Genomic DNA, 27,706 nt, shown 5'->3' on the forward strand with positions numbered 1-27,706 from the left:
AGGTTAGTGATTTCAAAATACATGAAAATTCTATTTTTGCAATGCAAGCTAGGATAATTTAATTAATTATTGTTATTTGATTTAGAGTTTTTTGAAAATTTAAATATGCATGTTAATTCAAACAATTTATGTAATTCAAAGTTAACAAACAAAAATAAATTAATTAAAAAAGATAAAATTAAGCTGAATAATTTAAATAATAAGATAAAATATAATCAACTTAATTATGATTTTGATCAAATCAATCAAGATTTTGATCGGATTGACATAAATCTTAGCTAGATCAATTAAAATCTTGACATGACTAATCAAAAGATTAATTCAAAAAATAATTTAATTAACTTAAATAATTCAAAATTAACTAATTTGAATTTTATTAAGAATAATCAAATTCATAAGAATTTTTCAAAATCAAATAATTTTTTTTCAAAATTTAGAAAATCAAAAAAATAATTCTTAAAATTTTAAAAATCCAAAAAAGAAGTTTTCAAAACCTAAAAATTTGAAAAATCAGAATTTAAATTTTAAAAATCATAAATTGAATTTAAAAATTAAAGAAAACAAGTTTTTGAATTTTGAAAATCCTAACTTAAATTTTAAAAATAAGAAAAATTATGGTTTGAATTTAAAAATCAGAAAAAATTTGAAACTGAATTTAAAAATTTTAAAAATTAGTTTCAAAAATTAAAATTCAAAAGATCAATTTTTTAATTTTAAAAATTCAAAAAAATCATTTCCTAAAGTATATAAATTCAAAATTAAGGAGTTTGAAAAATAAAAATAATATTTTGAAAAATAAAATTAAAAATTAAAAATATCATTTATAATATACCTAGAACTCAAAATATAGATTTATGTGTTGGGTTGTAAGGGTGCAAACATAGTTCCACATCTAAAACACATGGAAAAGATCATGAGTTTAAAAAGATGAAAGATACCTTCATTGACATGAGACCCTTTGGGGAGAGGCCAGGAACAAAACTAAGGTTTAGACTCAGAGTGGATAATATTATGTCATTGTGGAGATATTTTGATTCCATTGGTACTAACAAGTGGTATCAGAGCGAGGTCGCTCTTCATCGGACTAATCGCCGGAATAGCCACGATCCAAATCTAATCATGTGGATTGAACCTTAAATAAAAGAAGTGAGTGCTCCTGTGTCTGAATCAAGAGGACCAGACATCAGGCAGGAAGTCCAATTGCGGCTAGGCAGGGTGCTCCCGTGTCTGAATCAAGAGGACCAGACATCAGGCAGGAAGTTCAGTTGCAGTTAGGCAGGAAGTCCTAGTAGGTTGGATGGACCGAGGGGCAGAAAGTCCTGGTGGATCAAGAATTTGGACATCAAACGGAGGCTTTCCGTTTAAGGGGAATCGAGGGGCAGAAAGTCTTGGTGGGTCAAGGATTCGGACATCAAACGGACGCTTTCCGTTTGAGGGGAACCTGTGGTCCTTTGTTTGAGGAGGGGATTGTTGGGTTGCAAGGGTGCAAATATAGTCCACATCTAAAATACATGAAAAAGATCAGGGGTTTAAAAGGATGAAAGATATCTCCATTAGCATGACGACCCTACCTGTTGGGCCTAAGCTCTCATGACTTTGTTCTTGGGCTCTCCTCAAAAGGCCTCATACCAATGGAGATATCTTGCATCTTTTTAAACTCATGATCTTTTTCATGTGTTTTAGATGTGGGACTATGTTTGTGTTAGATTTGAGAGGTGTCCTAAGGCAATCGCCTTATGGTTATACTATTTATTGGATAAATAGCAATTCACTGTTTGAGTATACATTCCATATGTGTTTGATTGGATCTTAAACTCAAATATTGAATATCCGCAATATGATTCATAGCTTGAGAGAATTTATGATTGGATCACAACTAGTGAGCATTTCTACACGTGTAATTATGAATATATTGGAATTATCCCTAGTCGAGGAATTGATGAGTACGGACGTCATCGATTCTGTCGAGACTAGCACGTTTTGAACTCCTTGATTAGCCAAGCAGCTGATCTAACTACTGTCGATATTAGATATTGAGAGTTAAACGTGGATGCTGGTTAAAGGTAACCAATTCATTGGAGTGACATGTTTTGAGACTTCATATGGTTCGATATATATATGTCAATGAAGATCTCAGTGCAGCTTAAGTACGAGTTTCCTTTGACTTGTGGTATTCAAGTCACCTTGGTCATGGAGGCTTATACTTTGACATCTTAAGTAAGCATCTCCGAGGAGGTGTGGACCCGAGATGATTGAGTATAAGACGAAGTGCTAAAGGTGTTTGAATAGCCCATAGAGGATTCATCGCTCCTTGGAAAGGGAGACGTATACCTTGCGGCCGCTTGTCAGGATTGTTATTAAAAGTCTTTGACCAAAGCATCACATGTCAAGAGTATGAGACTCTTAGACACATGTGCAAGTAACTTGAATCCACAGGATAAGAAAGCAGCTTGGGCTAGGCGTGACGTAGTCAGCCTAGTGGGGACCGACACATAGACCATGCCCTGAACCAAACGGGTATAAGACGGTGAAAGGAACGAGGTACGATTTAGTGTAGCTGCTGAAAGGTTTAGAAAATGTTCTGAAATTAATTGTTGATTTTTCGATCAATTGAGAATTATGATGTACTACTTGGTGTCACTCATGATTGTTCCATAATTAATGGTTAATTACGGACGACCAACATAACCGAGAACCTATTGGGTCACACGTACAACAAGTTTTTCGAAGGACTTAAAACGAGTTTAAAAAATTAGATTTTCAGAATGAGAGAAATAAAATTTAGTTGGATCAGACAAAGGACAAAATGATAGAACTCGTATTGCGAAGATGAAATGAACGAAATTGATTTCGTTTAAATCAAAGATCGTTTGATTAGTGAACCAAATAATTTGGTTTTGAACCAAATTGAACCAACTTGGTTTGGTTCATGATGGAAGAGGTTTTGACAAAACGGAAGAGATGAGTAGATTTGTCTTGCAAAGACAAATCGAACAAAATTAGTTTGGGTCAAATCAAAGTTTGTCTGGTTTGTGAATCGAGCGAACCAAATTTGAACATAGTTTGCTACAGTAATATGATTTAGTTCAGCTCCGGTTCATCTCACTGTGCAAACCCTAATCTCCCGGTTCACTCCACACGCGGCGATTAACCTTGGCACTGTAGCTTCCTCATTAATCCTCATTAAAAGGTAATCGCGATTGAGGGTTAAAGGGGTTGTTGTTCATCATCTTCACCGACCGGTCGGCCTCTCCCTCCACGCGAGCAGAACGGCGCACCACTCTCCTCATCTTCGCGAGCAGAACGGCGCCGCCCTCTCCAAGTTTGCGAGCAAAGAGGGATCAGTTCATCCTCTCCATCGCGACTTTAGGGTTGTGGTGGCGTTCTCTGCTCCACGTGGTCTCGCCGGTCGTGAGAGAGAGTGTCGGTCTTCCCTGCCAGCCAATCGCCGGAGGATCAAGGAGGAAACCACCCTTGAGAGCCGAGTCCCTCTTCTTCTCCTCTTTGCTAGCCGGAACCATCTTCCCTCCTCTTCGCGGCGATGAACAAAGAACCTGGTCTTCTTCTACCGGCGGGCGCGGCTGTTGCTTCCAACGGGATTAGAGTGGGCTACTGGTTCTTCCACCTGCACGGTGGTGCTGCTTCTTTCAGTGTTCTTCATCGCCCGTCGACTGCCCTTGATGCTTCGTACGATCGGCATCTCGCAGCCCTGCACCCGAAGCACCGGATGAGGGAAGAAGACAAGGAGGAAAACCCCTAGCTTGGGTGTGGGTGAGGAGGAGATGAAGCCGGCAAACTTTTGTGCCTTCTGTTTTCGGCTGATTGTATGGAAGAGGAATAAGTCCCAGAACGATCGCAACAAATGTTATTGTGTGGTTTCCGGAATAAGATTTCTCTCGATTCGATCATCGGCTAGTACCAAAGACGATGACGTGACTCGTGGCTTTCGAAGCCATCTAGACGGGAGCTTGGCGTGGATCACCAGTAGAGGTGGGATTTCGACGAGGACCGCTCGATTGATACCAACATCGTTCAACGTCATCATCCACGAGGTACACGTAGAATTATTTTCTTTTTCTGCAAATTATAATTATGTGCATAGAATAATTTTATTTTGTAAATTTTAAATTCCCGACATGCCTTGTACTTGTTTTAATTCCTGCTTTGCATGCGTGTGTTATGATAATAATTAGTTGTTAATTATTATTTTATTTCCGCTGCGCACGTTTGCGAAACGTGTAAATACGCGCATTGCACCGGGACAATCCCAACAGTTTGCACCTTTGTAATCCAACAATCCTCCCTCAAACAAAGGACTACAGGTCCCCCTTAAATGGAAAGTCTTCGTTTGATGTTTGAATCCTCGATCCATCCGACCTATTAGGACTTCCTGTCTAGTCGCAACTAGGACTTTCTGCTTGGTGTCTGGTCCTCTTGATTCAGACGCGGGAGCACCCACTTTCTTTATTTTTAAGGTTCAATCCACATGGTTAGATCTAGATCATGGCTCTTCCGGCGGTTAGTCCGGTGAAGAGCGATTTCGCTCTAATACCACTTGTTAGTACTGATGGAATCAAAATATCTCCACAATGGCATGATATTGTCCACTTTGGGTCTAATCCCTCATGACTTTATTCTTGGACTCTCCCCAAAAGGCCTTATACCAATGGAGATATCTTCCATCCTTTTAAACTCATGATCTTTTCCATGTGTTTTAGATGTGAGACTATGTTTGCACCCTTGCAACCCAACATTATGCAAGTACGATGCAAGTTAATAAGATTCTTATTGTTAAGATTTTCAAAGATAAACATAAATATTTTAAGGGGTTAAGGAACAAAATTTGGTAGTATTTGAAATAGAAACATTATCTCTAAGAAAGATTCAATCTTGCACTTCCTAAGATGAAATATTAGGTCATTATGTTTCTAAAATATTATGTTAATAGGTAAATTAGGTTAAATAGTAATGTTGATGTATTTTAAGAAGATGCAAAATGAACCTATTTCAAATAGGGCATCTCCCCCTCCACCACCTTCTCCTCTTTGTCTCCTTCACCATCTCCTAATGTTGAATTGAATGAGTATTATAACAATCCTAGCTAAGAAATAACATCTTTGAGTATAATGTGAATGAAAGGATATTGTTCAACGTTACTATTTATAAAAAAGTCCATTTCAACCTAAAAAACATAATATTCCTTAGCACTTGTCCAAAAAAGAAATAAAGATTTCAAGCTATATAATTCAGTAATCATCCTAATTAGCTAGAGTACAACATTGTAAATGACGCAACCTTCTATCTTTATTGTTATTTATTCAAAGTTGATTATGGTGGTCAAAGTGATGGTGATTCTTTTGTTATTGAGGGATTTAGAAATTGGAGAAATAAAGAAAAATTTGATGAACATGTTGGAAATCATACCAACATTCATAATAGGTGCATGATGGTGATTTATAACTTAATGCATCAAAAATAACATATTGAAACTTGTTTAGTCAATTAGTCTAGTCAGATAGCTATCGATTACCTCTTGTTTGACAATATCAATTGATCACATAAAATTTCTTATGCGTCAAGGATTATCATTTTGTGGTCATAATGAATCCACAAACTCACTCAATCATGGTAATTTTGTTGAACTTTTAAGATTTCTTATTGACTATATATAATGAAGATATCAATAGAGTTGCTCTAGACAATGCTCTTTTATGTCTCAAACTGACATTGCCTAAAATTCAACAAGATATTATCAGATTCATTGCTTATTCAACCACTAATTCTATTCTTGGAGATCTTGGTGATGAATTATTTACTATATTGGTTGATGAGGCTTATAATGTATTTGTTAAAGAGTAAATGATAATTGCTTTACGATTTATAGATGAAAGGAAAATTATTGATGAACGTTTTCTAAGCATTGTACATGTAAGTGACACTACTGCCTTATCACTTAAGATTGCTATTGGTTCTTTATTATGCCAACATGAGGTATCTATATCTAATTTGCAGGATTAAGAATATGATAGAGCTAGCAATATGAGAGGATAATTCAATTGCTTAAAAAACTTAATTATGATGGAGAACAACTCTGCTTATTATGTTTATTATTTTGCTCATCAATTGCAACTTACACTTGTAGCGGTTGCTGAAAATTACATGAGGATTTCTACTTTATTATGTGGTTGCACATTTGAATAATATTATTAGAGCATCATGCATGCGAAGAGGCATATTTCATGAGAAACAATTTGAAAAAGTTCCTGAAGAGATTTGCAACGTGATATCTCCACCGGGCAAGATATGAATCAAGAAAAGACATTGAAAAGAGTTGAGAGTACACGTTAGAGTTTACATTATAATACATTATTGAGTTTGATATGCTTATATCCTTCAATTATTGATCTCCTTTTAATTGTTGAAGAGGAAGGAAAAGATCACAAACAAATGACACAAGCAAATAATATGTTAGAATTGATAGAAAAAAATATGAATTCGTATTTCAAATGCATTTAATGAAAAATATCTTGGGAGTCACAAATGATTTGTTGCAAGCTTTGCAAAGAAAAGATCAAGACATCATAAATGTCATGATTCTTGTAAGATCAAGCAAACATTAACTGTAAGTCATGATAGATCATAGTTGGGATTTGTTACTAAATGAATTTTTTTTTATTTTGTATTAAATATGAGATAGTCACCTGCACATATAAGTCATGTTCGCCTTTTATGGGAGATCACGATGAAATATTGAAGGAAAGATAAATATTTTCTAATATCACATTGAAATATTTTATTAAGTGATAGATTTACAATTTCAAGAATTGAACAGTTGCTTTAATGAGGTGAACATAGAATTGTTATGTGTGGCTTATCTTGATCTATCAAATTTATTATCTACTTATGATAAAAGAAAATCATTTCAGTTTACTCAATTTTATTCATTCAATATCTCTTCGATAGAGTTAATGTAACTTTTATTTTTAACATGTAAAGTATCAATCTCAATTCTTTGAGGTTGTGGCAATGGGTAAACTTGCTAAAAGACTGATTTAATTGAAGAAATATTGATTATATTTTTTTAATATATTTATTTTTAAAATTAGTATTATTATTATCCGTTAAATATCCAAAGGTAAAAAAATAATATATATACTTGCATGCAAATCTACATCTGTTTAGTAAATGATAAAATTTACCAATCCCACACTATAGCCGTGTATCTCAAACTGGATCCGTCTCCATCCTCCACGTAGGCACCTGACGTCACCGTCATCGCTGTTTTTCCTCGTCAAGACGGCCACCATTCTTGCCTTGTTGATGATCACCAACTGTTGTTTTTTGGGGGGTTTAGTCGATTAAAAATCCCTCTTTTCTATCCAATTATGACAACAAAACCCCTTTTAAAAGGATCTCTCGCTCTTCTTATCTGCAATTAGGGATACTGCGAAGTTCTCTAGTCTACGTGCTCTCTCATCCGTCGATGCCAAGATTGGAGGAGCTTCTTCGGCTAGGTTCACAGTAGCAATCCCAAAGGTTAATTCCTTTTCCCTGGTTCGTACGATGTTATTCTTTTTTTAATGATCCTTGGCTGCTCATACTCTCTTCCACCATTTGATGTAAAAAAGATTCGTTTTTTCCTCTCGTCCGTTCAGATCGATCTAGAAATGCTCAAAGATCGATCTTTTTCGGTTTCTCTAACCTTTGAGAATGTGCATTGGGTTTCCTTCGTGCCTTCTTTTATCTAGATCAAACTCCGACCAAAAGAGTATCCTTTTAGCTGTAATCATTATTTTTTATTCTACTGCTTTTTTTCTGATATCTTGAGAGTTAGACTGTTCACATCAGTGGTCTCTTCTATGTATAGGAGGAAGGAATTAGCAGGGAGACATGACGCAGAGTGCGATGTTTGCTGCTGCTAAGGGATGCGTTCCTGCGCTTGAATCCCCTAGTCGGCGAAGCAGGGGTTCGCATGTTGTTGGCCTGATCAGGAAGACCAGGCCGGGTTCAAACAGGTTCTCAACGGCAGACGCTGACTTCTGTCGTGGAAGTTTTCCGCTCAGATCGTCGATCAATTTCGGGGTGGAGATGGCAAGATCGAGGAGCCATGTGGAGGGGATTTTTAGGTCGAGAGATAAAGCTCGATATGTAAAAGCCCAAGCAACTGGTTGGTTCTTTCTACGGGACTTACTTTTATTTAGTTCTTTTCCTTGCTCATCTAATTATCGTAAATCATAGATCAAAATTGCAGTTTGTTGCTTATGCAGTGACTTGATGGGCTTTATGATTACAAAATTTCTTGTCTTTTATTAGTTTCTTTTATTTGATTCATCAATCTGCGTTGGATGGATAATCCTTCTATCTACTTAAGCAGGGTATTAGGAACTCAAAAAATCATGGAACTGAATTTCCAATTCATTGGTTCCTTCATTTGGGATCATAAGATCATGGAAATTGGGTTTACGATTTAAAAGTATTCCTTGTTGTAGAAACTCAGCAAACTAGCAATTTGCATTTTGTTTTCTATGGATTGTGTCTCAGGTAGCCAAATGTTATGATTTTGACTCAATTTCAGGTGGGATTGATGATCTACCCTCCGATGAACTGCAGAAGAAAACATCTGGGAATGTGATTCCATATGTTGGTGTAGCTTGTTTGGGAGCCATTCTGTTTGGCTATCACCTTGCGTATGTTTCTAAGTGCTGCTAATAACTATTATTGATGTAGTTCTTCATCTTGTTTTCTCATCCAGTATATCTTGGTAACTGTCTAAGCTAATTAGCTGAAGTTGCATGAAAATACATACTTCATGAAATGTCATTTTCTTCTTCAAAAGTAAAAAGCTTTCTATTTTATTTCCCTTTGTCTAAGTTTCAATTTGGTATCCTTAATGTTAACATATTTGCTATTGCATCTACAAATTGCAGTGTGGTAAATGGAGCACTCGAATATCTTGCAAAGGATCTGGGAATCACACAAAATACCGTACTACAAGGTGTATTCATATTGTCTTTTTCTTAGTGGTCAGAAAATTTATCTTCCTCTTTTATTTGAGTTGGAAACAAATTTTCTTTAGTAAACATTGATAATCATGGGTTCAAGTCTCGGAACAACTTCTTGCAAAGCAAGGTAAGACTACGTACAATAAACCCTTCCCCGGGACTCCGTATCGGGCTGCCCTTTAAGCATTGATAATCATGGCAATAGTTTCAGGTTGACTGAACCTTGCCAAGTAATTTAAGTTACTTGTTCTTGAGCTTCTCTATTGGCCATTTGAGATTTTTCTAAAAACTATTATCATACATTTTGTTAAATCTACATGCAGGTTGGGTTGTTAGCATAACCCTTGCAGGAGCAACAATAGGTTCTTTCACTGGAGGCGCATTGGCTGATAAATTTGGTCGGACCCGATCTTTTCAGCTCGATGCAATTCCCCTTGCAATTGGTGCATTTCTCAGGTTCCATCATTTGTGCTGCAAAAACTCTATAAGTTAGTTGACAGATTTTCTAGCTAATTTGATGGGGGCTTTGCAGTGCAATAGCCCAGGATGTGCGGACCATGATAATTGGTCGACTGCTTGCTGGAATTGGGATCGGGATCTCTTCTGCTATTGTGCCACTGTACATATCTGAGGTTACTGATTTTGTACCTTCTGATGATTATGCTACAAAAACTGGTGTGCATATGTTAAATAGCTAAACTGCATCCTCTACTTTCAGATATCTCCAACAGAAATCCGTGGAGCTCTTGGATCAATAAACCAACTTTTCATCTGCATTGGAATTCTTGTGGCTTTGGTGGCTGGATTGCCATTATCTGGAAATCCTTTATGGTAATTTTTATAACCTTATCTGCTTTTCTGCATTTAGCATCTTAAAATTTGTAGTTCAGTGAACAGTGATGTACATTAATGATCTTGTTCAGGATCTATTTCTTGTTGGTGAGGGGAATCTATTAGTTGTGAAGTGTTTGCCACAGACAAAGGAACTGAATTTCTTGCCCTCATAGAAGCATATACTAAGAGGCACACTAAGAGAGATTAACAACAAAATGGATGAAATTTAAGGTTGTTCTTATCATATTTCAGATTGGTAACTAAGTTCAAGAAGGAAAAAAAAAGATGATGATTTGGGAATGCTTCTGTACGTACATTCATAAAAGTTTGGGGGAGAAAACAACTGAATATACAAGGCAAAATCCTATTAACCTAAATTGGATGCTACTTATGATTCTCAAACTACATCCAAGTCAGACAACAGTTTCCTTCCAGTGTCTTCCATTTTCGTTTTCATTAATTTCATTTCCTGAAATTTTCAATGCTTTAAATTTATAGCTCGGTGATTAAACCCAAAGTCACTTTTGTGTATGTGTAAATTTTCACTAGCTACAGCTACTGCTCTTAGAGTTTGCTAGTAAATTTTTGCATAGTTTCTCAACTCCAACTTGTTCTGTAAGGTAAGCATTACTTATAATTACTTTTCTAGTTTTCCATCATCATAATGGGCCACTAGGCGTTGTGTGTCATGTTAATCATGTTGTAAAAGAGTTGTGAGATTCGGGTTAATAAGAAACTATATAACATAATAATAATTATATGTTTTTTAAATAATTATTTATAACATGTAAGATAAATTAAACTGTCTAAACAATTAAAATTATGTAATATGACACAAAATCTATTAATTTTTAAAAAATGAATTATCTTTATAAATGGGCCAATTCGTGTCAACCCATTATATATTCAAGTTGTGTGCCATCACTTTTTGGATGTCTCTATTAATTGTGATTTGAGTCGGATCGTGCTATCAAGTTGTTTCTAATATTGTCAACTCTTCAATTCATATTTATCAAGATAATTTTTTTTTGCTCTGTTATGATCATGGTAATCATATCTAGTTAGTATATTTTTGTCTTTATATTCTTGTCTTCATGTTAAACAAGATATATATGGTGATACGCATATAATCCATGTTGATCACTATTGCAAATTGTTATTGTTAAAAGTGTCTTTATGTAAATATGTAAGGGGTGAATGATTTACCTGTAATAGTTTTTATTCATTATACTACATATATAAAGATAGAGAGGACTAACTAAATTCCTAAAGAAGAATAATTATCCAAGTCATCTAAGGCATCTGGTGTCACTGTGTAATTGATTCTACTCTAGCGTTGACTCTCAGTGTGTGTGCTCTTCTGTGCATTGTGTGAAGACAAGGATGAAGGTTCTCCCTTCTTTTTCAATAGTTTCAGAAGTTTGGGTGAGATCAACCTTGTTGCTTAAGTGAAATCACGTGACAGACTTCCTGCTTCTAGGGTTCCTCTGTTGCCGGAAGCCTGTTTGAGCACGTCACCCACTCACACATCATCCATGCACCCTTGCTGCTGCCCTCTCAGTGTGCAAGTTCAGTAACTGCAATTCGTGCCCCCCTCTCTCTCTGCTCCAGTGTCCAAATGTGGTGGCCCTCTTGTTATCTGCCTCCCCCATAGCAAGCCAATCTTGCCAAGCTATTCCATCCCCATCCAAACAAAAAGAACGTTTGCCCTGTGAAGCAATACAACAATGGTACTAACAATGTGGTCTTCAGTAGGGAGCACAAGCATTCATGATTGACAAACAAAAGATAGTAAGCATTCTGCCAGGAGAAGGGATTTCAATGTTTCTCTTGCAACAACTAAAACTAAGAAGCAGAATAAGCCAGCAAACTTGCATAATATGATTGAACTGACAAAGGAGTTATTCAAGATGGCTAAAATTATGAAGAGTCAGGTGACTGAAAATTACTACAGACCAGTTTTAGCCTTCTGCCGAACCTAATTTAGCCGCAGTCTTCTGTTACACTATAGGTAACTGTGTTTTCCTAGGGCTGGAAGCAGATCTTCAAGCCTCTCCTGGTTGATTTCCATGGGCTGCCAGTTGCTCTTGATTTTTTTCTCATAAATTTGATTTAGAACTCTTAGTATCTTACAAGTTAAAATATTCCATACTATTAGAAACATGCTAAACAACTGCTTGAAGCTTTTACTTTAAACCTCAACATCTTACCTTGAATTGTCTGTTTAATGCTGCCTTTGTGACAAGATACATATGAAATTTTCTTGCAGTTTGGTGTTTGTATTGTCATCATAATCTTGAGTTCTGAGTTTCTATACCTTTTCATGGTGTTGTATTGCAGTTCTTTCAAAATAGTTTGTCTTTACTTTTTAATCCTTTTAGACTTATATGATGTAAGCATCTTATGATTCTCATTTGTCATATTTAGTGTTCTTATGTAATTTTGACCTTCTATTAGGTGGAGAACAATGTTTTCCATTGCTATCTTTCCCTCTGTGCTGATGGCAGTAGGGATGGCTTTTTGTCCAGAAAGCCCTCGGTGGCTGTTTCAGGTTAATTTTTTGTTACTATTTCAACTGATGTTATTATTAATCTTTGTTGCTTGTCTAACCTTCATCTTGTGCACTGCAGCAAGGAAAATTTTCTCAGGCTGAAACAGCTATAAGGAAACTATATGGCAAAGAGCAGGTTGCCGATGTTATGTACGAGTTAAGATCAGGTGGTGAAGGTTCGACTGAACCAGATGCTGGTTGGTTTGATCTTTTCAGCAAACGCTATTGGAAAGGTACTCTCATAATTCATATAGTTGCCTCTTAGATCTGTCATATGTTTTACCCAGAGAATTCTTCTGTTTTCTGCCTCTGCTTTTGGGGTATTGAACTTCTAGTGCTGATATTTTTCTTTAATATTCTTTTTTTTACTTTAATGCATAATGCATGCTGATTAGATAGTTGAATTAAAAATTATTATTTTTCATTTTTGCATCAATGTGTGTTGAGATAATTCATATACTTTTCACTCCTTAAGAAATAAACTAAAAAATTAACAAATACTGGTTGACTTTACCTTGACTTGTACCGAAATGTGCTTAAATGTGCTGAGTGTCTGAAGTGTGCTTAAATGTGGTGTCTGAAGTGTGCTTAAATGTGCTGAGTGTCAACAGATATTCATCTGCACAATTGACACTGAGGAGATAGGAGAGATTTTTTGCCAATCAGAATTATGTTTTAACAATTTACTAAAATGGTACATTTTGGCCATATAATGTACCACCAACCATTTCCCTCACCTTTCTTTCTCCATAGGAAACATGAGCCTTTGGCAATCTCCCTCTGCTTGTGCCACATATTTCCTTCTTCTTAGTAGATCACCAATGTTTATGCAGGAATTATCTCTTATTATGATAGCTTTCTCTTTATGTTAACGATCAATTGCAGTTGTTAGTGTTGGCGCTGCATTGTTCTTGTTTCAACAACTGGCTGGGATAAATGCTGTTGTGTACTACTCGACATCTGTATTCCGCAGTGCGGGAATTGCTTCTGATGCTGCAGCTAGTGCTCTTGTTGGGGCATCAAATGTTTTTGGTATGCTTTCCTGTTTTAGTTACAAGATTAAATTTAAACACAGAAATCTCTAGTTCGAATTATTCACACTGCATAACCAATGATTCCTTATTAACATGCTATTGTTACAGGTACTGCTGTTGCATCTTCTCTAATGGACAAGCAAGGGAGGAAGAGCCTCCTAATAACAAGCTTTTCTGGAATGGTACTCATTTTCTCTTGCTTATATTATTGACCTCATTTAAGTATCATGAGTCTAAAACAATTATTTTTTCGACTTGTCTTATTTCTGCAATTTGGAGCAAACATTTGATATCATGTCGACAATGTGTATTGGTCTTTCGGTGACTTTTATAGTGTCTAAGAAATTTGCATGCTTCTCAAAGAGATAGCTACATTTTAGTTATCTGCTAGTATTTTCCATCAATTTATCTTTGTGGATGTAAATATTTTTTACAAGAATAATGAGGAAAGGTAAATTGATGGGGTACTCAGCAAACAACATATAACTGGTTCTCTAAAAAAAATTAATTTCCTTCATTAAAATTGAGCGTGCTTCAACATTTATCAATTAACTTCTCATCTGAACAGTTAAATCTTTACTTACATGAAGAAATACTTCTCCCTTCCTTGCAATCTTTACTAAGTACTAATACCTTGCATTGTGGAGCTATGTAATTATCTCATGCTTATTGTACTACTAGCGCATACAATTTAAATTTCTGGAAATCGTTTCAGTGATCGTAGTTTGCACCTTTGCGGCATGCAATCGCCTAATTCTCTAAGCTGAGTCAAAATTGTTAGTGAGACAATTTTATCTATATGCTTGATTCCATGAAGATCTTCATTCTAGCATTTGTAGCTACTTAATGCAAAACCCAAGTGTTAGTTATTCTAGTTCGGAAGTTATTCATTGATCTACTAATGCTTAGAATATTTTAGCTCATCGTTCCTATGCGTACTCTCAAAAATAAGTACTTGTTTCAAAAATTCATCAAGATACCTGATAGAGGAAATTGAGTTGAAAATACCGCATAAAACTCTAGGGAGGGAGGAGGTTCGAAATGTTTCTCTTAGATACGTTATGAAATATGATTATTTACACGACTGTTTTCAGAAATCAGTTTCCGACACTAATATCTTTGCATTGCCATTTCTATTTCTGCAGGCTGCTTCTATGTTGCTGCTTTCCTTGTCTTTCTCATGGAAGCCGCTCGCACCGTATTCAGGGACCCTTGCGGTCTTGGGCACAGTTCTGTAAGTGAATGGAACTTTTGCACCATGTGGGAAGATTTTGTAGTCATTTTCGTTACATCAACTTCGTTAAATTGTATCGCGACAGATATGTGTTGTCCTTTTCGCTGGGTGCCGGCCCTGTACCGGCTCTTCTCCTCCCTGAGATATTTGCCTCTAGGATCAGAGCTAAGGCAGTAGCATTGTCTCTCGGCATGCATTGGGTAAGTCCTTTAATTGCAGGGTTCCTTTAATCGATACTAACCTCTAATCTTTTCGATGAATTCATCTTCCTAGTTCCTGCTTGAATGAACACAACCTTTTGTTGTAGATTTCGAATTTCGTTATCGGTCTCTACTTTCTGAGCGTGGTGAAGCAGTTTGGAATCAGCCGAGTGTATCAGGGATTCGCGGCAGTATGCACTCTTGCTGTTCTTTACATAGCCGGCAATGTCGTGGAGACGAAGGGGCGATCACTAGAAGAGATCGAGCGTGCCCTTAGTGCTGAAGTTTGAGTACTCATACTGTGATGACTGTGTAGTTATTTTGGTTCCACCAGAGCCAGATCTAATAAATTCCTGTTTGTTAGTCTTTTCAGTAGTTCTTCCTAATCTTAAACTGCCTAAAATGTCTCGCTTAGCTCTTACTTTATTTATGCCTGAAATTTATCAGAATTTTGAATTGATCTCGAAGTACGGATTCAGTTCCATTTCTTGTAATATTTTTGTTTGACTATGGAGAATTTTTTTTTGCAAATTTTGTTGAATCTTGAAAGCCTCAACAACGGTGGAACTCAACTTGTATTCACTCTGTTACAATCCAAGTTGCACTTTCAGATTTACATATCAATAGAAAATTTTTATGGGGTTGGATCAGTCTTGCACTTTCAGATTTATCATTATGATTGGTAGGAATTTTTCATAGATGAGATCGGTCACTTTCATAAATATATAAAATTATAACAATATTTTACTTTTTAAAATAAATCTACACATAAAAAAAATATATATATATATATATAGTTCATTAAATCGTAAGATTTTTTTTCAAAACCATCCTAGTTAGTTAAAATTAGTATTTATGACTTAAATAAATAAAAACAGTTTAAAAAAACAGTAAGTAGATGTGAAATATAGAATGTGTACATGACAGAAGAATAAATTAGTATTTTTTAGATATTTTTGTAAAAATTTACTAAAATATTTCTTGAGTCTTGTCTTCAAAGGGCTAGTGTTGACGGTTGGTGGACATGCGAGTGGTTAGACATAAAGATGAGATACAAGACTGAATGTGATTTACATATGAGTTAATTTAAAAATTAATATTTTAAAATAGAGATAAAATTAAAATAAAATATTTTTGAATTTTTCTTCTCCTTTACATTCCAAATGGAAATGTAAAAAATTATACCAATTCATAAGCATGCAAAGTGAAATTTGCCCTTCTCTCTCTTTCCCCTCGTTAATTCATTCCATCTCAAATAAACAAGGATCAAGATTTTCCTTCTCTTTGTTTACCATTCCCTCTCCTTCCCTCACCTCCTTCCAAATAGAGTGTAAGGATTAATCAAATCATAATAATTAGATACTTAGTGATCCGTGGAAAATTTGCACGGGGTTAGATTCTGGTGATCGATGAAAAATTTTTATGGGATCGGACCGGTCACATGCTTCCAGATTTACCATGATGATCGATGGAAAACTTCTGTAAACTCGAACTGGTCACCTTCAGGATTAGTCGAATTGTAAGAGTTGGATATTTGAATTATCAATACATAAATAAATAAAAGTATTATATGTAAATATATTTATATCCCTTTTATATTTTCTAAAATTATTTATTTTAAATCATACTAAAATTAGTAAGAGCATCCACAATGCATCCTCATTATAACATCCTCCACCTCATTAAAGAGCATGAGGTCCACTGTCACTTACTCATTATAATAACATACCTCTTTCACCCACATTCCTTTTAACATTAACACTCATTATTTATGGGTTCCACTATCCACTCAATCATCTTAAAATTATATATATTAAATAAATATATTTTAAAAATATTTTTAAAATATTAAAATTATTATTATTATTTTTAATAATCATCTTACTTTTAAAATTTATAATTATTTAATAAAAATTAAAACTAACCGTTAATAGCCATTAAAATTAACCATTTAATAAATATAATTAAAAAATAAAAAATAAAAAAATGCATGTGGGGTGGGCCAACCAAGGGACTGGCCCACCCCACTGCCACATGAATGCGTTCAAGACGTGGAGGGGTGTTATAACACCCCGCCACATTGGTCATTAACATCAAGGGATGTTATAATACCCTCATTAACAGAGCATTGGGGATAACAGTTAGTTTTTTAATGGCTATTTTAAAATATTTTTAAAATGTACTTATTTAATATATATAATTTTAAGATGAATGAGTGGACGATGGGACCTATAAATAATGAGTGTTAATGTTAAAAGGAATGTGAGTGAAAGGGGTATGTTGTTATAATAAGTATGTGACAATGGACCCTATGCTTTTTAATAAGGTGGAGAGTGTTATAACGAAGATGAGTTGTGGATGCCCTTAAGTATTGAAGATAAACCCCAACCCATATGGATAGGAATATTTTTCTAATCTTATGGATATAAATAATTTTCCAATCTAATGAATATGGATGACGACTTAGTAAGAGATAGAAATAAATGTATGGTAGGGAGTGTTTCTCTCATTCAATGGATAAGAATGAGACTTTTCTACGATTAGGATTTGTATTATTGAACGGTGTAGATTGCATGGTGAGTACTATAAATACTCTCCTCTGCTAGTAGTTTTATTTTATTCATTCATGAATAAAAAAAATAAATTTGTGAGTCAAATTGTGAGTTGTTCTTTTTCTTCCTCGTGAGTGATCCACAAAAGTGTTATAGTATTTTTAATGTGGGTGTAATACAAGTAATTTATTTACTTGTTTGGCGGTTCGATTCTCAACAAGTGGTATCAGAGCAGAACGATCAGAGATTGTTCTTGGTGGAGCTATCTTGAATTGCGAGGAGTTTTATACTTTATAAGTTTGTGAACCAAACTTGTTTGGTATAATCAAAGCCTTTTCGACACGATGGACGATCTTTAAGTCGTAGGAAGAATCAAGAAGCTCAACAACAAAAACTACAACACGTGGACAACATGTATGGAGTCTTACATACAAGGTCAAGATCTTTGGGAGGTTGTCGGTGGTAGTGAAGCTACGCAGCCGGCAGAAGATGCCAATGACACCTTACGAAAATGGAAGATTAAGGCTGGTAAAGCAATGTTTGCTTTAAAGATCACAATTGAAGAAGAAATGTTGGAGCACATCCGAGATGCCAAAACACCAAAGGAGGTATGAGATATCTTTGCTACACTTTTTTCAAAGAAAAATGATGCAAGATTGCAACTTCTGGAGAATGAGCTGTTGTCAATAGCGCAACATGATAAGACGATTACCCAATACTTCCACAAGGTGAAGTTGATATGTTATGAAATTTCAGAATTAGATCCAACAGCTCCTATTGGAGAAACGAGGATAAAAAGAATAATTATTCATGGTTTGAAGCCAGAATATCAAGGGTTTGTTGCTGCAATACAAGGATGGCCAACGCAGCCATCACTTCTTGAATTTGAAAATTTACTTTCAGGGCAAGAAGCTATGACTAAGCAAATGGGAGGAGTCTCACTAAAAGGTGAAGAGGAAGCACTCTATACCAGCAAAAGTAAAAGCAACTTCAAGCAGTACACTAGTGGTGGATTGAAAAGGGATGGCGACAAAGTGAAATGCCATCAAGGAAATGGAGGCACTCATCCAGGGGGAGCCTCAAAAAATTATATTGATCGTAGAAAATTTGTTGGTGAATGCTACAATTGTGGGAAGGTGGGCCACATGTCAAAAGATTGTTGGTCCAAGAAAAAGTTTATACAAAGTAATACTGCTACTTCCAATTCTAAGAAGAAGAGTGAAGATGATTGGGATGCTGAAGCTTTGATAGCTACAGAGGAAAAAGAATTAGCATTCACAACAATGCCAGAATAGATTGACTACAAACAGGACTGGAGCATAGATTCAGGCTGCTCAAATCACATGATGGGTGACAAAGAAAAGTTGCAAGATTTATCTGAATACAAGGGAGCTCGTATGGTGGTTACAGCCGACAACTCAAGGTTACCAATAGCTCATATTGGTAAGACGGTAATTACGCCTCGATATAATTCTAACCCAGTGCCTCTTCAAGATGTCTATCATGTCCCAGGAATGAAGAAGAATTTGCTATATGTGGCTCAATTAACATCATCAGGTCATTATATTATATTTGGTCCTGAAGATGTAAAGGTATATCGAAACCTCAAAATTTCAGAAACACCAACAATGGAGGGGCAACGATTAGAGTCTCTTTACGTGATGTTAGTAGAGTCTGCATATATAAACAAGACAAGGAAAAGTAAAACAGCATATATGACACATGCGGTTAGGTGATGTTAACTATTCCAAGTTAAACATGATGATGAAGAAGTCGATGCTCAAGGGTCTTCCTCAACTAGACATACGCACAGACACGGTATGTACGGGATGTCAGTACGGTAAAGCACACCAATTACCATATCAGAAGTCAAAATTTAAAGCAAAGGAACCATTAGAGTTAGTTCACTCTGATGTGTTTGGGCCCGTCAAGCAACCCTCAATTGGTGGTATGCGGTACATGGTGACATTCATTGATGACTTCTCAAGGTATGTGTGGATTTTCTTTATGAAAGAAAAATCTGATACATTTTCAATGTTCAAAGAGTTCAAGCAGTCAATCGAAGGAGAATTGGGAAAGAAGATATGTTGATTGCACATAGACAACGAGGGAGAATATAGCTCAAGAGATTTCTCTCAATACTTAAGAGAAAGTCGAACATACCATCAATACACATGTGGTAATACACCACAACAGAATGGTGTAGCAGAAAAAAAGAACCAGCATCTTGCAGAAATTTGTCGGAGTATGCTGCATGACAAAAATGTACTTGGACGATTTTGGGCTGAAGCAATGAAGACTGCAGCTTACATCATTAACAAACTTCCTCAACCAAGCAAGTTCGACAAGAAAGCTATTAGATGTATCTTTGTGGGATACGATAGCCAGAGAAAGGGGTGGAAATGTTGCGATCCAACGAGCGAAAGATGTTACACTTCACGAGATGTAGTGTTCGATGAAGCATCTTCTTGGTGGACCTCAAAGAAGGAGGTATTGTCAGAATCTAAAGATTTTGAAGATAAATTACAACAAAAGATGGAGGAGCATACAGTTCAACTTCAATCAAGTTCAGATGAATCAGGAGATCCAAATGACAATGATGTTGAGCCAAGAGTGGCTCAGAGTCCTTGGCGAACCGGCATATATCAACAACCAAATGAAGAAGAGAGGCCTAGTGAAATGGAAAAATTAACTCTTCTCTGAAGGTCAATAAGAACACGAAGGCCAAATCCAAAATATGCAAATGCGGCCATAGTTGAAGAAGCAATAGAGCCTGAGACGTTTGAAGAAGCATCACAAAGTTCTGAGTGGGTGACAGCAATGAAAAAAGAGATTGATGCACTACAGCAAAATCAAACTTGGGATCCCATACCAAAACCAAGAGATATGAAATCCATTTCTTGCAAATGGGTTTACAAAATAAAGTGTCGTCCAGATGGGTCAATCAAGAGGTATAAGGCACGATTGGTAGCTCGTGGCTTTTCTCAATAGTATGGGCTAGACTATGTTGAAATGTTTAGTCCGGTGGTAAAACTTACAACTGTACGAGTCCTCTTTGCACTTGTAGCCAACAAAGACTGGAATCTGTGGCAAATGGATGTGAAGAATGCTTTTCTTCATGAAGAATTGGATCGGAAAATTCATATGATCCAACCAATAGGTTTTCAGAACCAACATCATCTTGAATATGTGTGTAAGTTGCGGAAAGCACTCTACGGATTGAAACAAGCACCCAGGGCATGGTATGGTAAGATTGTTGAATTTTTAACTCAAAGTGGTTATTTAGTAACACCTGCAGATTCTAGCCTATTTATCAAATCAAATGAAGAAAAGTTAGCTATCGTGCTAGTATATGTGGATGACTTAATCATAACTGGTGATGATGAATCAAAAATTCTTCAGACGAAGAAAAATTTATCAATCCGATTTCAGATAAAAGAACTTGGACAACTCAAGCACTTTCTTGGTTTAGAAATTGATCGCACAGAAAAAGGAATATTTCTTTATCAACAGAAATATTCCAAAGACTTGTTAAAAAGGTTTGGAATGCTTGATTGCAAACCAATCTCGACACCTATGGAGCCAAATGTTAGAATGTGTGTACATGAAGGGAAAAGTTTAGAATATGCAACTATGTATCGACAATTGGTAGGTAGTCTCATTTACTTAACCTTAACTCGACCTGATATTTCTTATGCAGTCGGTGTAATAAGTCGATACATGCAAAATCCAATGAAGCCTCATTTGGAAGCAGCTTGAAGAATACTAAGATATGTGAAGAGCACAATTGATTATGGTCTTTTGTATAAAAGAATTGGAGGCTGTAAGTTAGTTGATTACTGTGATGCTGACTAAGTAGGAGATCATGACACCAGAAGGTTAACAACTGGTTATATATTCAAGCTTGGTTCTAGAACAATCTCTTGGTGCAGCAAGAGACAACCAACTGTATCATTATCAACCACTGAAGCTGAATATCGAGCAGCAGCAATGGCAGCTCAAGAAAGCACATGGTTGATTCAATTAATAAATAACCTATATCAACTAGTAGATTATGCAGTTCCAATGTATTGTGACAATCAATCGACAATTCGTTTGGCAAAAAATCCGGTCTTTCATGCAAGAACTAAACTTGTTGAAGTGCACTATCATTTTATCAAAGAAAAAGTTCTACAAGAAGAAATTGAGATGAGGCAAGTCAATACAAATGATCAAGTTGCAGACTTATTCACAAAAGGCTTGAGCGCCAACAAATTCGAAAAGTTTCGTGATCAACTCGACACAGTACAGAGGGTTGGTGTTGAGGGGGAGTATTGAAGATCAACCCCAACCCATATGTATAGGAATATTTTTCTAATCTTATGGATAGAAATAATTTTCCAATCTAATGGATATGGATGACGACTTGGTAAAAGATAGAAATAAATGTATGATAGGAAGTGTTTTTTTCATTCAATGGATAAGAATGAGACTTTTATACGGTTAGAATTTGTTTTTATTGAACGGTATAGATTGCATGGTGAGTACTATAAATACTCTCCTCTACTAGTAGTTTTATTTTATTCATTCATCAATAAAAAAAATAAATTTGTGAGTCAAATTGTGAGTTGTTCTTTTTCTTCTTTGTGAGTGATCCACAAAAGTATTGTAGTATTTTTAATGTGGGTGTAATACAAGTAATTTATTTACTTGTTTGGCGGTCTGATTCTCAACATTAAGTAGATGCGATGGATGCTCTAACGAGGTGTTATAACATACCATTGGTGTTAAACACCATTGTTCCAATTGAACACGTTCAATTAAAAGTGGGATGGACCAGCCAGGAGGCTGACCCACCTCACGTGCATTTTTTTTATTTTTAATTATATTTATTAAAATGGTTAATTTTAATTGCTATTTTAAAATTGAATAAAATTTTATTAACGATTAGTTTTAACTTTTATTAATAATTTTAATATTTTAAAATATTTTTGAAATGTATTTATTTAATATGATATAATTTTAAAATGATGAAGAAATTCATAAATAATGAGTATTAATGTTAAAAGGATATGGATAAAAAAGATATATTATTATAATGAGTATGTGATAATGGATCTATACTTTTTAATGAAATGAAAGATGTTATAATAGGAATGGATTAGGGAGGCTCTTACTTTCTATTGTGAAGTAAATTATGGCCTGTTAAAATAGCCTATAAAGCCCATTAAACCTACGTGGCCTTTCCTCTCCCGGTGGGAAGCGAACCAGCGAAGTGAGGAGCGGAGCGGTCTTCTTCTTCTTCTTCCTAATCCTCCTCCTCTGCTTGAATCGAAGCGCTTCCTCGCTTTTTTATCGTGTATATCGGCAGATATAGAGTTATCCGCTAGATCCGCAGAGGGTCCGATCAATGGTCATGGCGGATGAGGGGAGCTCCACTCCTCTCACTGCGCCGGCCCCCATCACTGAACCTGACGAGATTGACCTAGAAGCTGGACCCGGCGAGCAAATCCAGTGCCGGATCTGCCTCGAAACTGACGGTCGTCTACGTTTCTTCGCCCACTTGCTATTTTTTTTTTATCTTTCGATTTTTATTTTTTAATTTCTTGCAACCAAAGACTGAATCTTGATCCTGCATCTTGCATTTTGGAACAAGTTTTCATCTGGTTCTTTGAGATTTTGGTTGAGCTGTTATTCAGTTGTGATTACTATTTTTTGGCTCAAAATAAAAATGGATTGGATCTTCAGGACGGGATTTCATAGCGCCATGCAAGTGCAAGGGAACTTCCAAGTACGTCCACCGTGAATGCTTGGACCACTGGCGATCTGTCAAGGTGAGTCAATTGCGTGTCTGGTATGATGCTTTGAGGTTTAGAAGTCTTTGCTGCAAATGCAAATCCTTGGTATTGTGTTTGAGTTTCACTTTGGTTTTGCTGTGCTGGGAGAACATGCCATTATGATTTTTTTCCCGAGGCAGGTGAAAATTATGTAAAATTTCAACCCTTTTCTTTTAGTTTGACAAATAGGTTGTTTCCCAGAAGATGTAGAAGGTGTTTGTCAATGTATATATGATTTCCTTTTGTTTGGGATAGCGATGATTGCTTAGTTAGTTAGCATGTGGTATAATTATTGCACAAGTTAGCTGCAACACCAGATCTTGGATATCCTTTCTTGCATTAGTGATCTGTTCTGTTGTTCATCATTCATAACATGGCTTGAAACTTGGTGAATTCTCGCCATTTTTTGTTTGTTGGTGAATCAATTGGATAGGGAAATATCTTCTCTTGATTATAATCTGAATCATGATCGAACCATCTTTATCCAACATCAAATTTAAGGATGGACTCATGGTAGATGCTGCAGTTGAAAATATAAATTATTTTTGTGTTCTCACCATTCTTGCAACTCTCTCCATCTTTTGGCAGAAATATTACGTGTACTGATTGATGAATTGATGTTGAGGGTTGCTTATGTCACATTACTATAACTTTAAAAAGCTCATGTTGAATTGTAATAATAAGAGATAAGTTGAAGCGATTGAACCAAATTAATTATAGTTCAAAAGAATGATCAAACTGCTTGTTTGATTAGAGGTTGACAAGAACGGAGTTTGCTAGATTAAAGGTTGATAGCATTAACAAATGCTAATCTTTGTTCTCAATATTTTATTTTATTTGGTAGACCAATTAGTGAAATATATGCAATTCTAGGTAACTAATCATTTGCATATTTCATTTTCTCAGGAAGGTTTTGCATTTGCTCATTGCACAACTTGCAAGGCTCCTTACTATCTAAGGGTTCATGTTCATGCAGACAGGAAATGGAGAGTCTTGAAGTTCCGATTCTTTGTTACTAGAGATATACTAGTTATATTCGCAGCTGTTCAACTTGTAAACTTGATCTCCATGCCATTTGTGATGCATTTGGAAATTTTAATATTTTTTTCCCACTAAATTATCATTTGTGAATTTGAGGCAGATAATTTCTTCATTGGCATATGTGGTATATTTGGTTGATGCTTCTCAAGACAGTTGGTTGCGATTGGCTTGGGGCTTTGACAGTGAAATTAGTTTCTACTATATATGTGGTAAACTTCTAAACCATTAGAACTCTTGGTGATAATTTTATCTGTTGATTGAGTTGTAAATATGTTATCCTGCTTTGGTCCTTGTTGTAGAACACTGTTGTGATTGTTATTATTGATTTAATATGCTGGATGAAGTTTTTTTAGTCCATTTCATCTGCTACAACTTGCAACAATATATGGACAAATCACATTGGGATCTTATTTGGTGATATTAAACTAAATGTCTGATTTCCTTGTTAATTTATCTTAGCTTGGAACAACTTGCTTTCTTCTATCAGTTAGAACTTTATGGATGACTAGGGTGAAATGGTGAGTTGACAAATGCTGGAGCCTTGTGAAGTCAACAAATAAGTACCTGAATATAAAGTTGGTGTAGAAAATGAAATATTATCAGTGAACTATGCAATATAATTTTATTAAAGCACTACTTATAATGTGTACAGAAGAGAGATTACTCACACCATGAAAAACTTAAAAAACAGTATCATATCTTTCAAGATGAAATTTGTATGCAATGGAGAGGAAATTTAGCTGAAGCTACAACAACATGCCATCAGGTTCTATTAAAAACTTAGTTAATTCTGATATAAACTAAGCAGAAAGAGACCTGGAGTAAAGGGATTCCAATACGATACATACTTATCCAAAATTATTCTGGCCATTGTAGTTTCCTACTTTTGTCCCTAAACAACCTCAGAAAGTGATACTATCTTACAATATAAGAGTCATATAAGATCTTGGTTTAAGACGTTAAACTCATTTGCTGCTACACAACAGTTCTCAGATGAGGCCTATTCTTACAAGAATTTAAATTGTATGTCATGATTTCCACAGTTGTAATGTGCTTGGGTATTTCCAAGTTCCAACAATATAAGCCAACAATTCAAACTAAGGAACTTACAGGATATTCTTATCAGTGCCACAAACAATTATAATTCCAACTATAGCCTATGAATCATAATTCTCCATAATATTTGAGTCATTATGAATTCAAATAGGGGAGTATCTGTGGTTGTGGTTGTGGTTGTGGTTGTACCATACTGCATTTTATGTCATTTTTTAATCTTGTTGATGCATATGACTCTCCCTCTATATCATGTGATAATGAATCTCGTGACACTCATCAAAATTGAATTTAGCACATGATCACTCTTCACCTGTGTTAAGACTCATCCCTTCTACAAAGCATTTTAATTTAATTTATCTTCTCATACTCGGTCTTTTCAGATGTCATGGACTCTTGTTTATTCTTCCCCTAATCATACTTGTTTACATATGTAGGAGCACTATTATTTTTTGCTCTTCTTGGGTTATCCGGCTGCTTTATAACCTGTTATGATCGAAGAGTGCGAAATGATTTGGTTCAGCCATGCCGGGAGTTGTGTCTTTGTTGCTGTCAACCAGGGTTTGCTTCTGTTCTTCTTGTTCTTTTAAGCTTTCCAATTTACACCATTAAATTTTATCAAGTACTTTCAATGGAATTTGTTAAAAGCAATGCCTGTTTTGTATGTACTTCACAATCGACAGACAAAACCAACCATCTTCCTTTCATTCCCTTTTCCTCTTGGCATGTGTTTTCGCCATGATAGTGATTCTTTTTCTTTCCTATTTCAGAATGTGTGCTGACTGTCATCTTCCTGGCACCCTTTGCATGTGGACTGACTGTACCGCTTGCTTTGAAAGTTGTGCGAGTACTGCAGGAGAATGTGGATGCTTAGGAGGGGCCGGCGAAGCCGGTTTTCCGCTGCTTTTTATCGTAGCGCTAGTTGTTCTTGGTCTCTTCACTGTTATCGGCATATTCTACAGTGTTCTTGTTGCAACAATGGTTGGTCAACGAATTTGGCAGCGCCATTATCACATACTTGCTAAGAGGATGCTAACAAAAGTGAGTTCTCGTTTCTTTGTGCAATTCTGCTGGCACACCGAACATTATAATTGTCTGCTAATTTGCATCAGGAGTATGTTGTGGAGGATGTCGACAGTGAGGGCGCAGATTGGTGCCCACCGCCACTACCGCCGGAGCATATTCAGCAGCTAAGGGCACTTGGACTACTGTAGTCTCCCCTTAGACAATCTACCATTGTGCTTTAGATATGAACTGAAGGGATAGGCATAATAGGTACGAGTATCCACCATCGGCGCAGCACTTTGTGGATACTACATGCTATATTGTTTTTATCCTCTCGGTCTCGAGCGGTCGTACCAACAGTGTAGACCTTACTCTTTTTTTTTTGTGTAAATATTTATAAGATGTAACTAATCATCTTCTCAGTATCGAATTTGAATTTGAATTTTTGATGTTTCTTTTTGAATCACTGTTTCACAGAATAAAGCATGTGGCATCATTTACAGTTTTCAGTGTGGCGAGGGGAAAGGTTTGAGATTTTGGGAAACTGTAAATGTTTAAGATCAGTCAGCTTGAGCGTTTCAAATATGTAACTCATATCCTAGTTTGTTTCTGCGAACATGTCTGATCAGAAAAAGGTGAGAAGACGATTTCTGGTATCATTTTTGTTTTGTTTTTCTCAAAAAAAAACTCAGTGAGCATATATATAATAGCATCCCTATAAGTTTCTTTTTGTTGTTAAATAATATACTGTCAAATTGTTTGAATTTTTTTTATAAAAAATTGTTCATTCAATTTAACTCCACTTGTTCATGCATACAGAGACTTGAAAATACCTCATCACAACCTCTTCAGTTTCTTTTCTTTGTACCCCTCATTTTGAAGATTTTTTTTTTGAATTTTGATAGGTTATTTACTAATGATGATCATTGCCAAACAGTAGCCGTGGGACATAAGAAATAATATCATAAAAAATAAATGTTTTGTGTGTTTGAAGAGTGTTGGCGTAAATCATCAACTAGGAGTGTAGCACGAATAAATGAGATAGATTGTGAATGAAATGGAAGAGGTTGGAAGTCGGCAATCTAATTATGCAAAATTGACATAACAATATTTAGATTATTGAGAAAATCTTGGTTCATTTAGATTTTGAGCCCGTTTTTATCTTACTATTCAACTATGTATAATTATTCAATCGTCCTTCAATACTATTCAATATTATTCATGTTATTGTTTCCTATCTAAATCTCTTTTTTAAATTCTGAATCGATTGGACGGGTTGTAACAATTACGATACCCCAACTCCTTTACCTGTTTCTGTTTCTATTAATGAGCAGTGTCAAAGCAAAGAAGAATGTTAGTGTCTTATCAAGGATTCATGTAACAA

The 27,706-nt window shown here is 35.6% G+C and overlaps 2 protein-coding genes across 3 annotated transcripts; both read left to right on the forward strand.

The window, feature by feature from the left end:
• Window positions 1-7,343: 7,343 nt before the first annotated feature.
• Window positions 7,344-15,227, forward strand: LOC141847844 (plastidic glucose transporter 4-like). 2 transcript variants are annotated; one of them, XM_074735931.1, is made up of 14 exons: window positions 7,344-7,536; window positions 7,868-8,167; window positions 8,576-8,687; window positions 8,928-8,995; window positions 9,326-9,458; window positions 9,535-9,634; window positions 9,721-9,833; window positions 12,294-12,387; window positions 12,467-12,620; window positions 13,273-13,419; window positions 13,530-13,603; window positions 14,567-14,655; window positions 14,741-14,855; window positions 14,963-15,227. In XM_074735931.1, the coding sequence occupies exons 2-14, from the start codon at window positions 7,891-7,893 to the stop codon at window positions 15,143-15,145; spliced, it is 1,659 nt and encodes a 552-aa protein (XP_074592032.1). In that variant the 5' UTR covers window positions 7,344-7,536; window positions 7,868-7,890; the 3' UTR covers window positions 15,146-15,227. The 2 variants fall into 2 exon arrangements, with proteins under 2 accessions (XP_074592032.1, XP_074592033.1); XM_074735932.1 differs by lacking the exon at window positions 7,344-7,536 and adding an exon at window positions 7,628-7,782.
• Window positions 15,228-22,651: 7,424 nt separating this feature from the next.
• LOC141847541 (uncharacterized) lies at window positions 22,652-26,758 on the forward strand. Its single transcript, XM_074735595.1, has 7 exons — window positions 22,652-22,926; window positions 23,135-23,220; window positions 24,130-24,276; window positions 24,365-24,473; window positions 25,755-25,878; window positions 26,088-26,358; window positions 26,430-26,758. The coding sequence occupies exons 1-7, from the start codon at window positions 22,797-22,799 to the stop codon at window positions 26,529-26,531; spliced, it is 969 nt and encodes a 322-aa protein (XP_074591696.1). The 5' UTR covers window positions 22,652-22,796; the 3' UTR covers window positions 26,532-26,758.
• The last annotated feature ends 948 nt before the right edge of the window (window positions 26,759-27,706 follow it).

This window comes from Curcuma longa, chromosome 16 (genome assembly GCF_044706935.1).
Source record: "Curcuma longa cultivar G26 ecotype Majalengka, Jawa Barat chromosome 16, ITB_CL_G26_1.1, whole genome shotgun sequence".
NCBI lineage: Eukaryota > Viridiplantae > Streptophyta > Magnoliopsida > Zingiberales > Zingiberaceae > Curcuma > Curcuma longa.

What these genes read in the sequence shown, in the direction of transcription:
- LOC141847844 (XM_074735931.1), top strand. Translation starts at nt 7,891, where the DNA reads ATGACGCAGAGTGCGATGTTTGCTGCTGCTAAGGGATGCGTTCCTGCG. An exon ending in TGTAAAAGCCCAAGCAACTG is followed by an intron (nt 8,168 to 8,575) that starts GTTGGTTCTTTC and finishes ACTCAATTTCAG; the next exon opens with GTGGGATTGATGATCTACCC. An exon ending in TTATCTGGAAATCCTTTATG is followed by an intron (nt 9,834 to 12,293) that starts GTAATTTTTATA and finishes ACCTTCTATTAG; the next exon opens with GTGGAGAACAATGTTTTCCA.
- LOC141847541 (XM_074735595.1), top strand. Translation starts at nt 22,797, where the DNA reads ATGGTCATGGCGGATGAGGGGAGCTCCACTCCTCTCACTGCGCCGGCC. An exon ending in ACCACTGGCGATCTGTCAAG is followed by an intron (nt 23,221 to 24,129) that starts GTGAGTCAATTG and finishes TCATTTTCTCAG; the next exon opens with GAAGGTTTTGCATTTGCTCA. An exon ending in CTAAGAGGATGCTAACAAAA is followed by an intron (nt 26,359 to 26,429) that starts GTGAGTTCTCGT and finishes AATTTGCATCAG; the next exon opens with GAGTATGTTGTGGAGGATGT.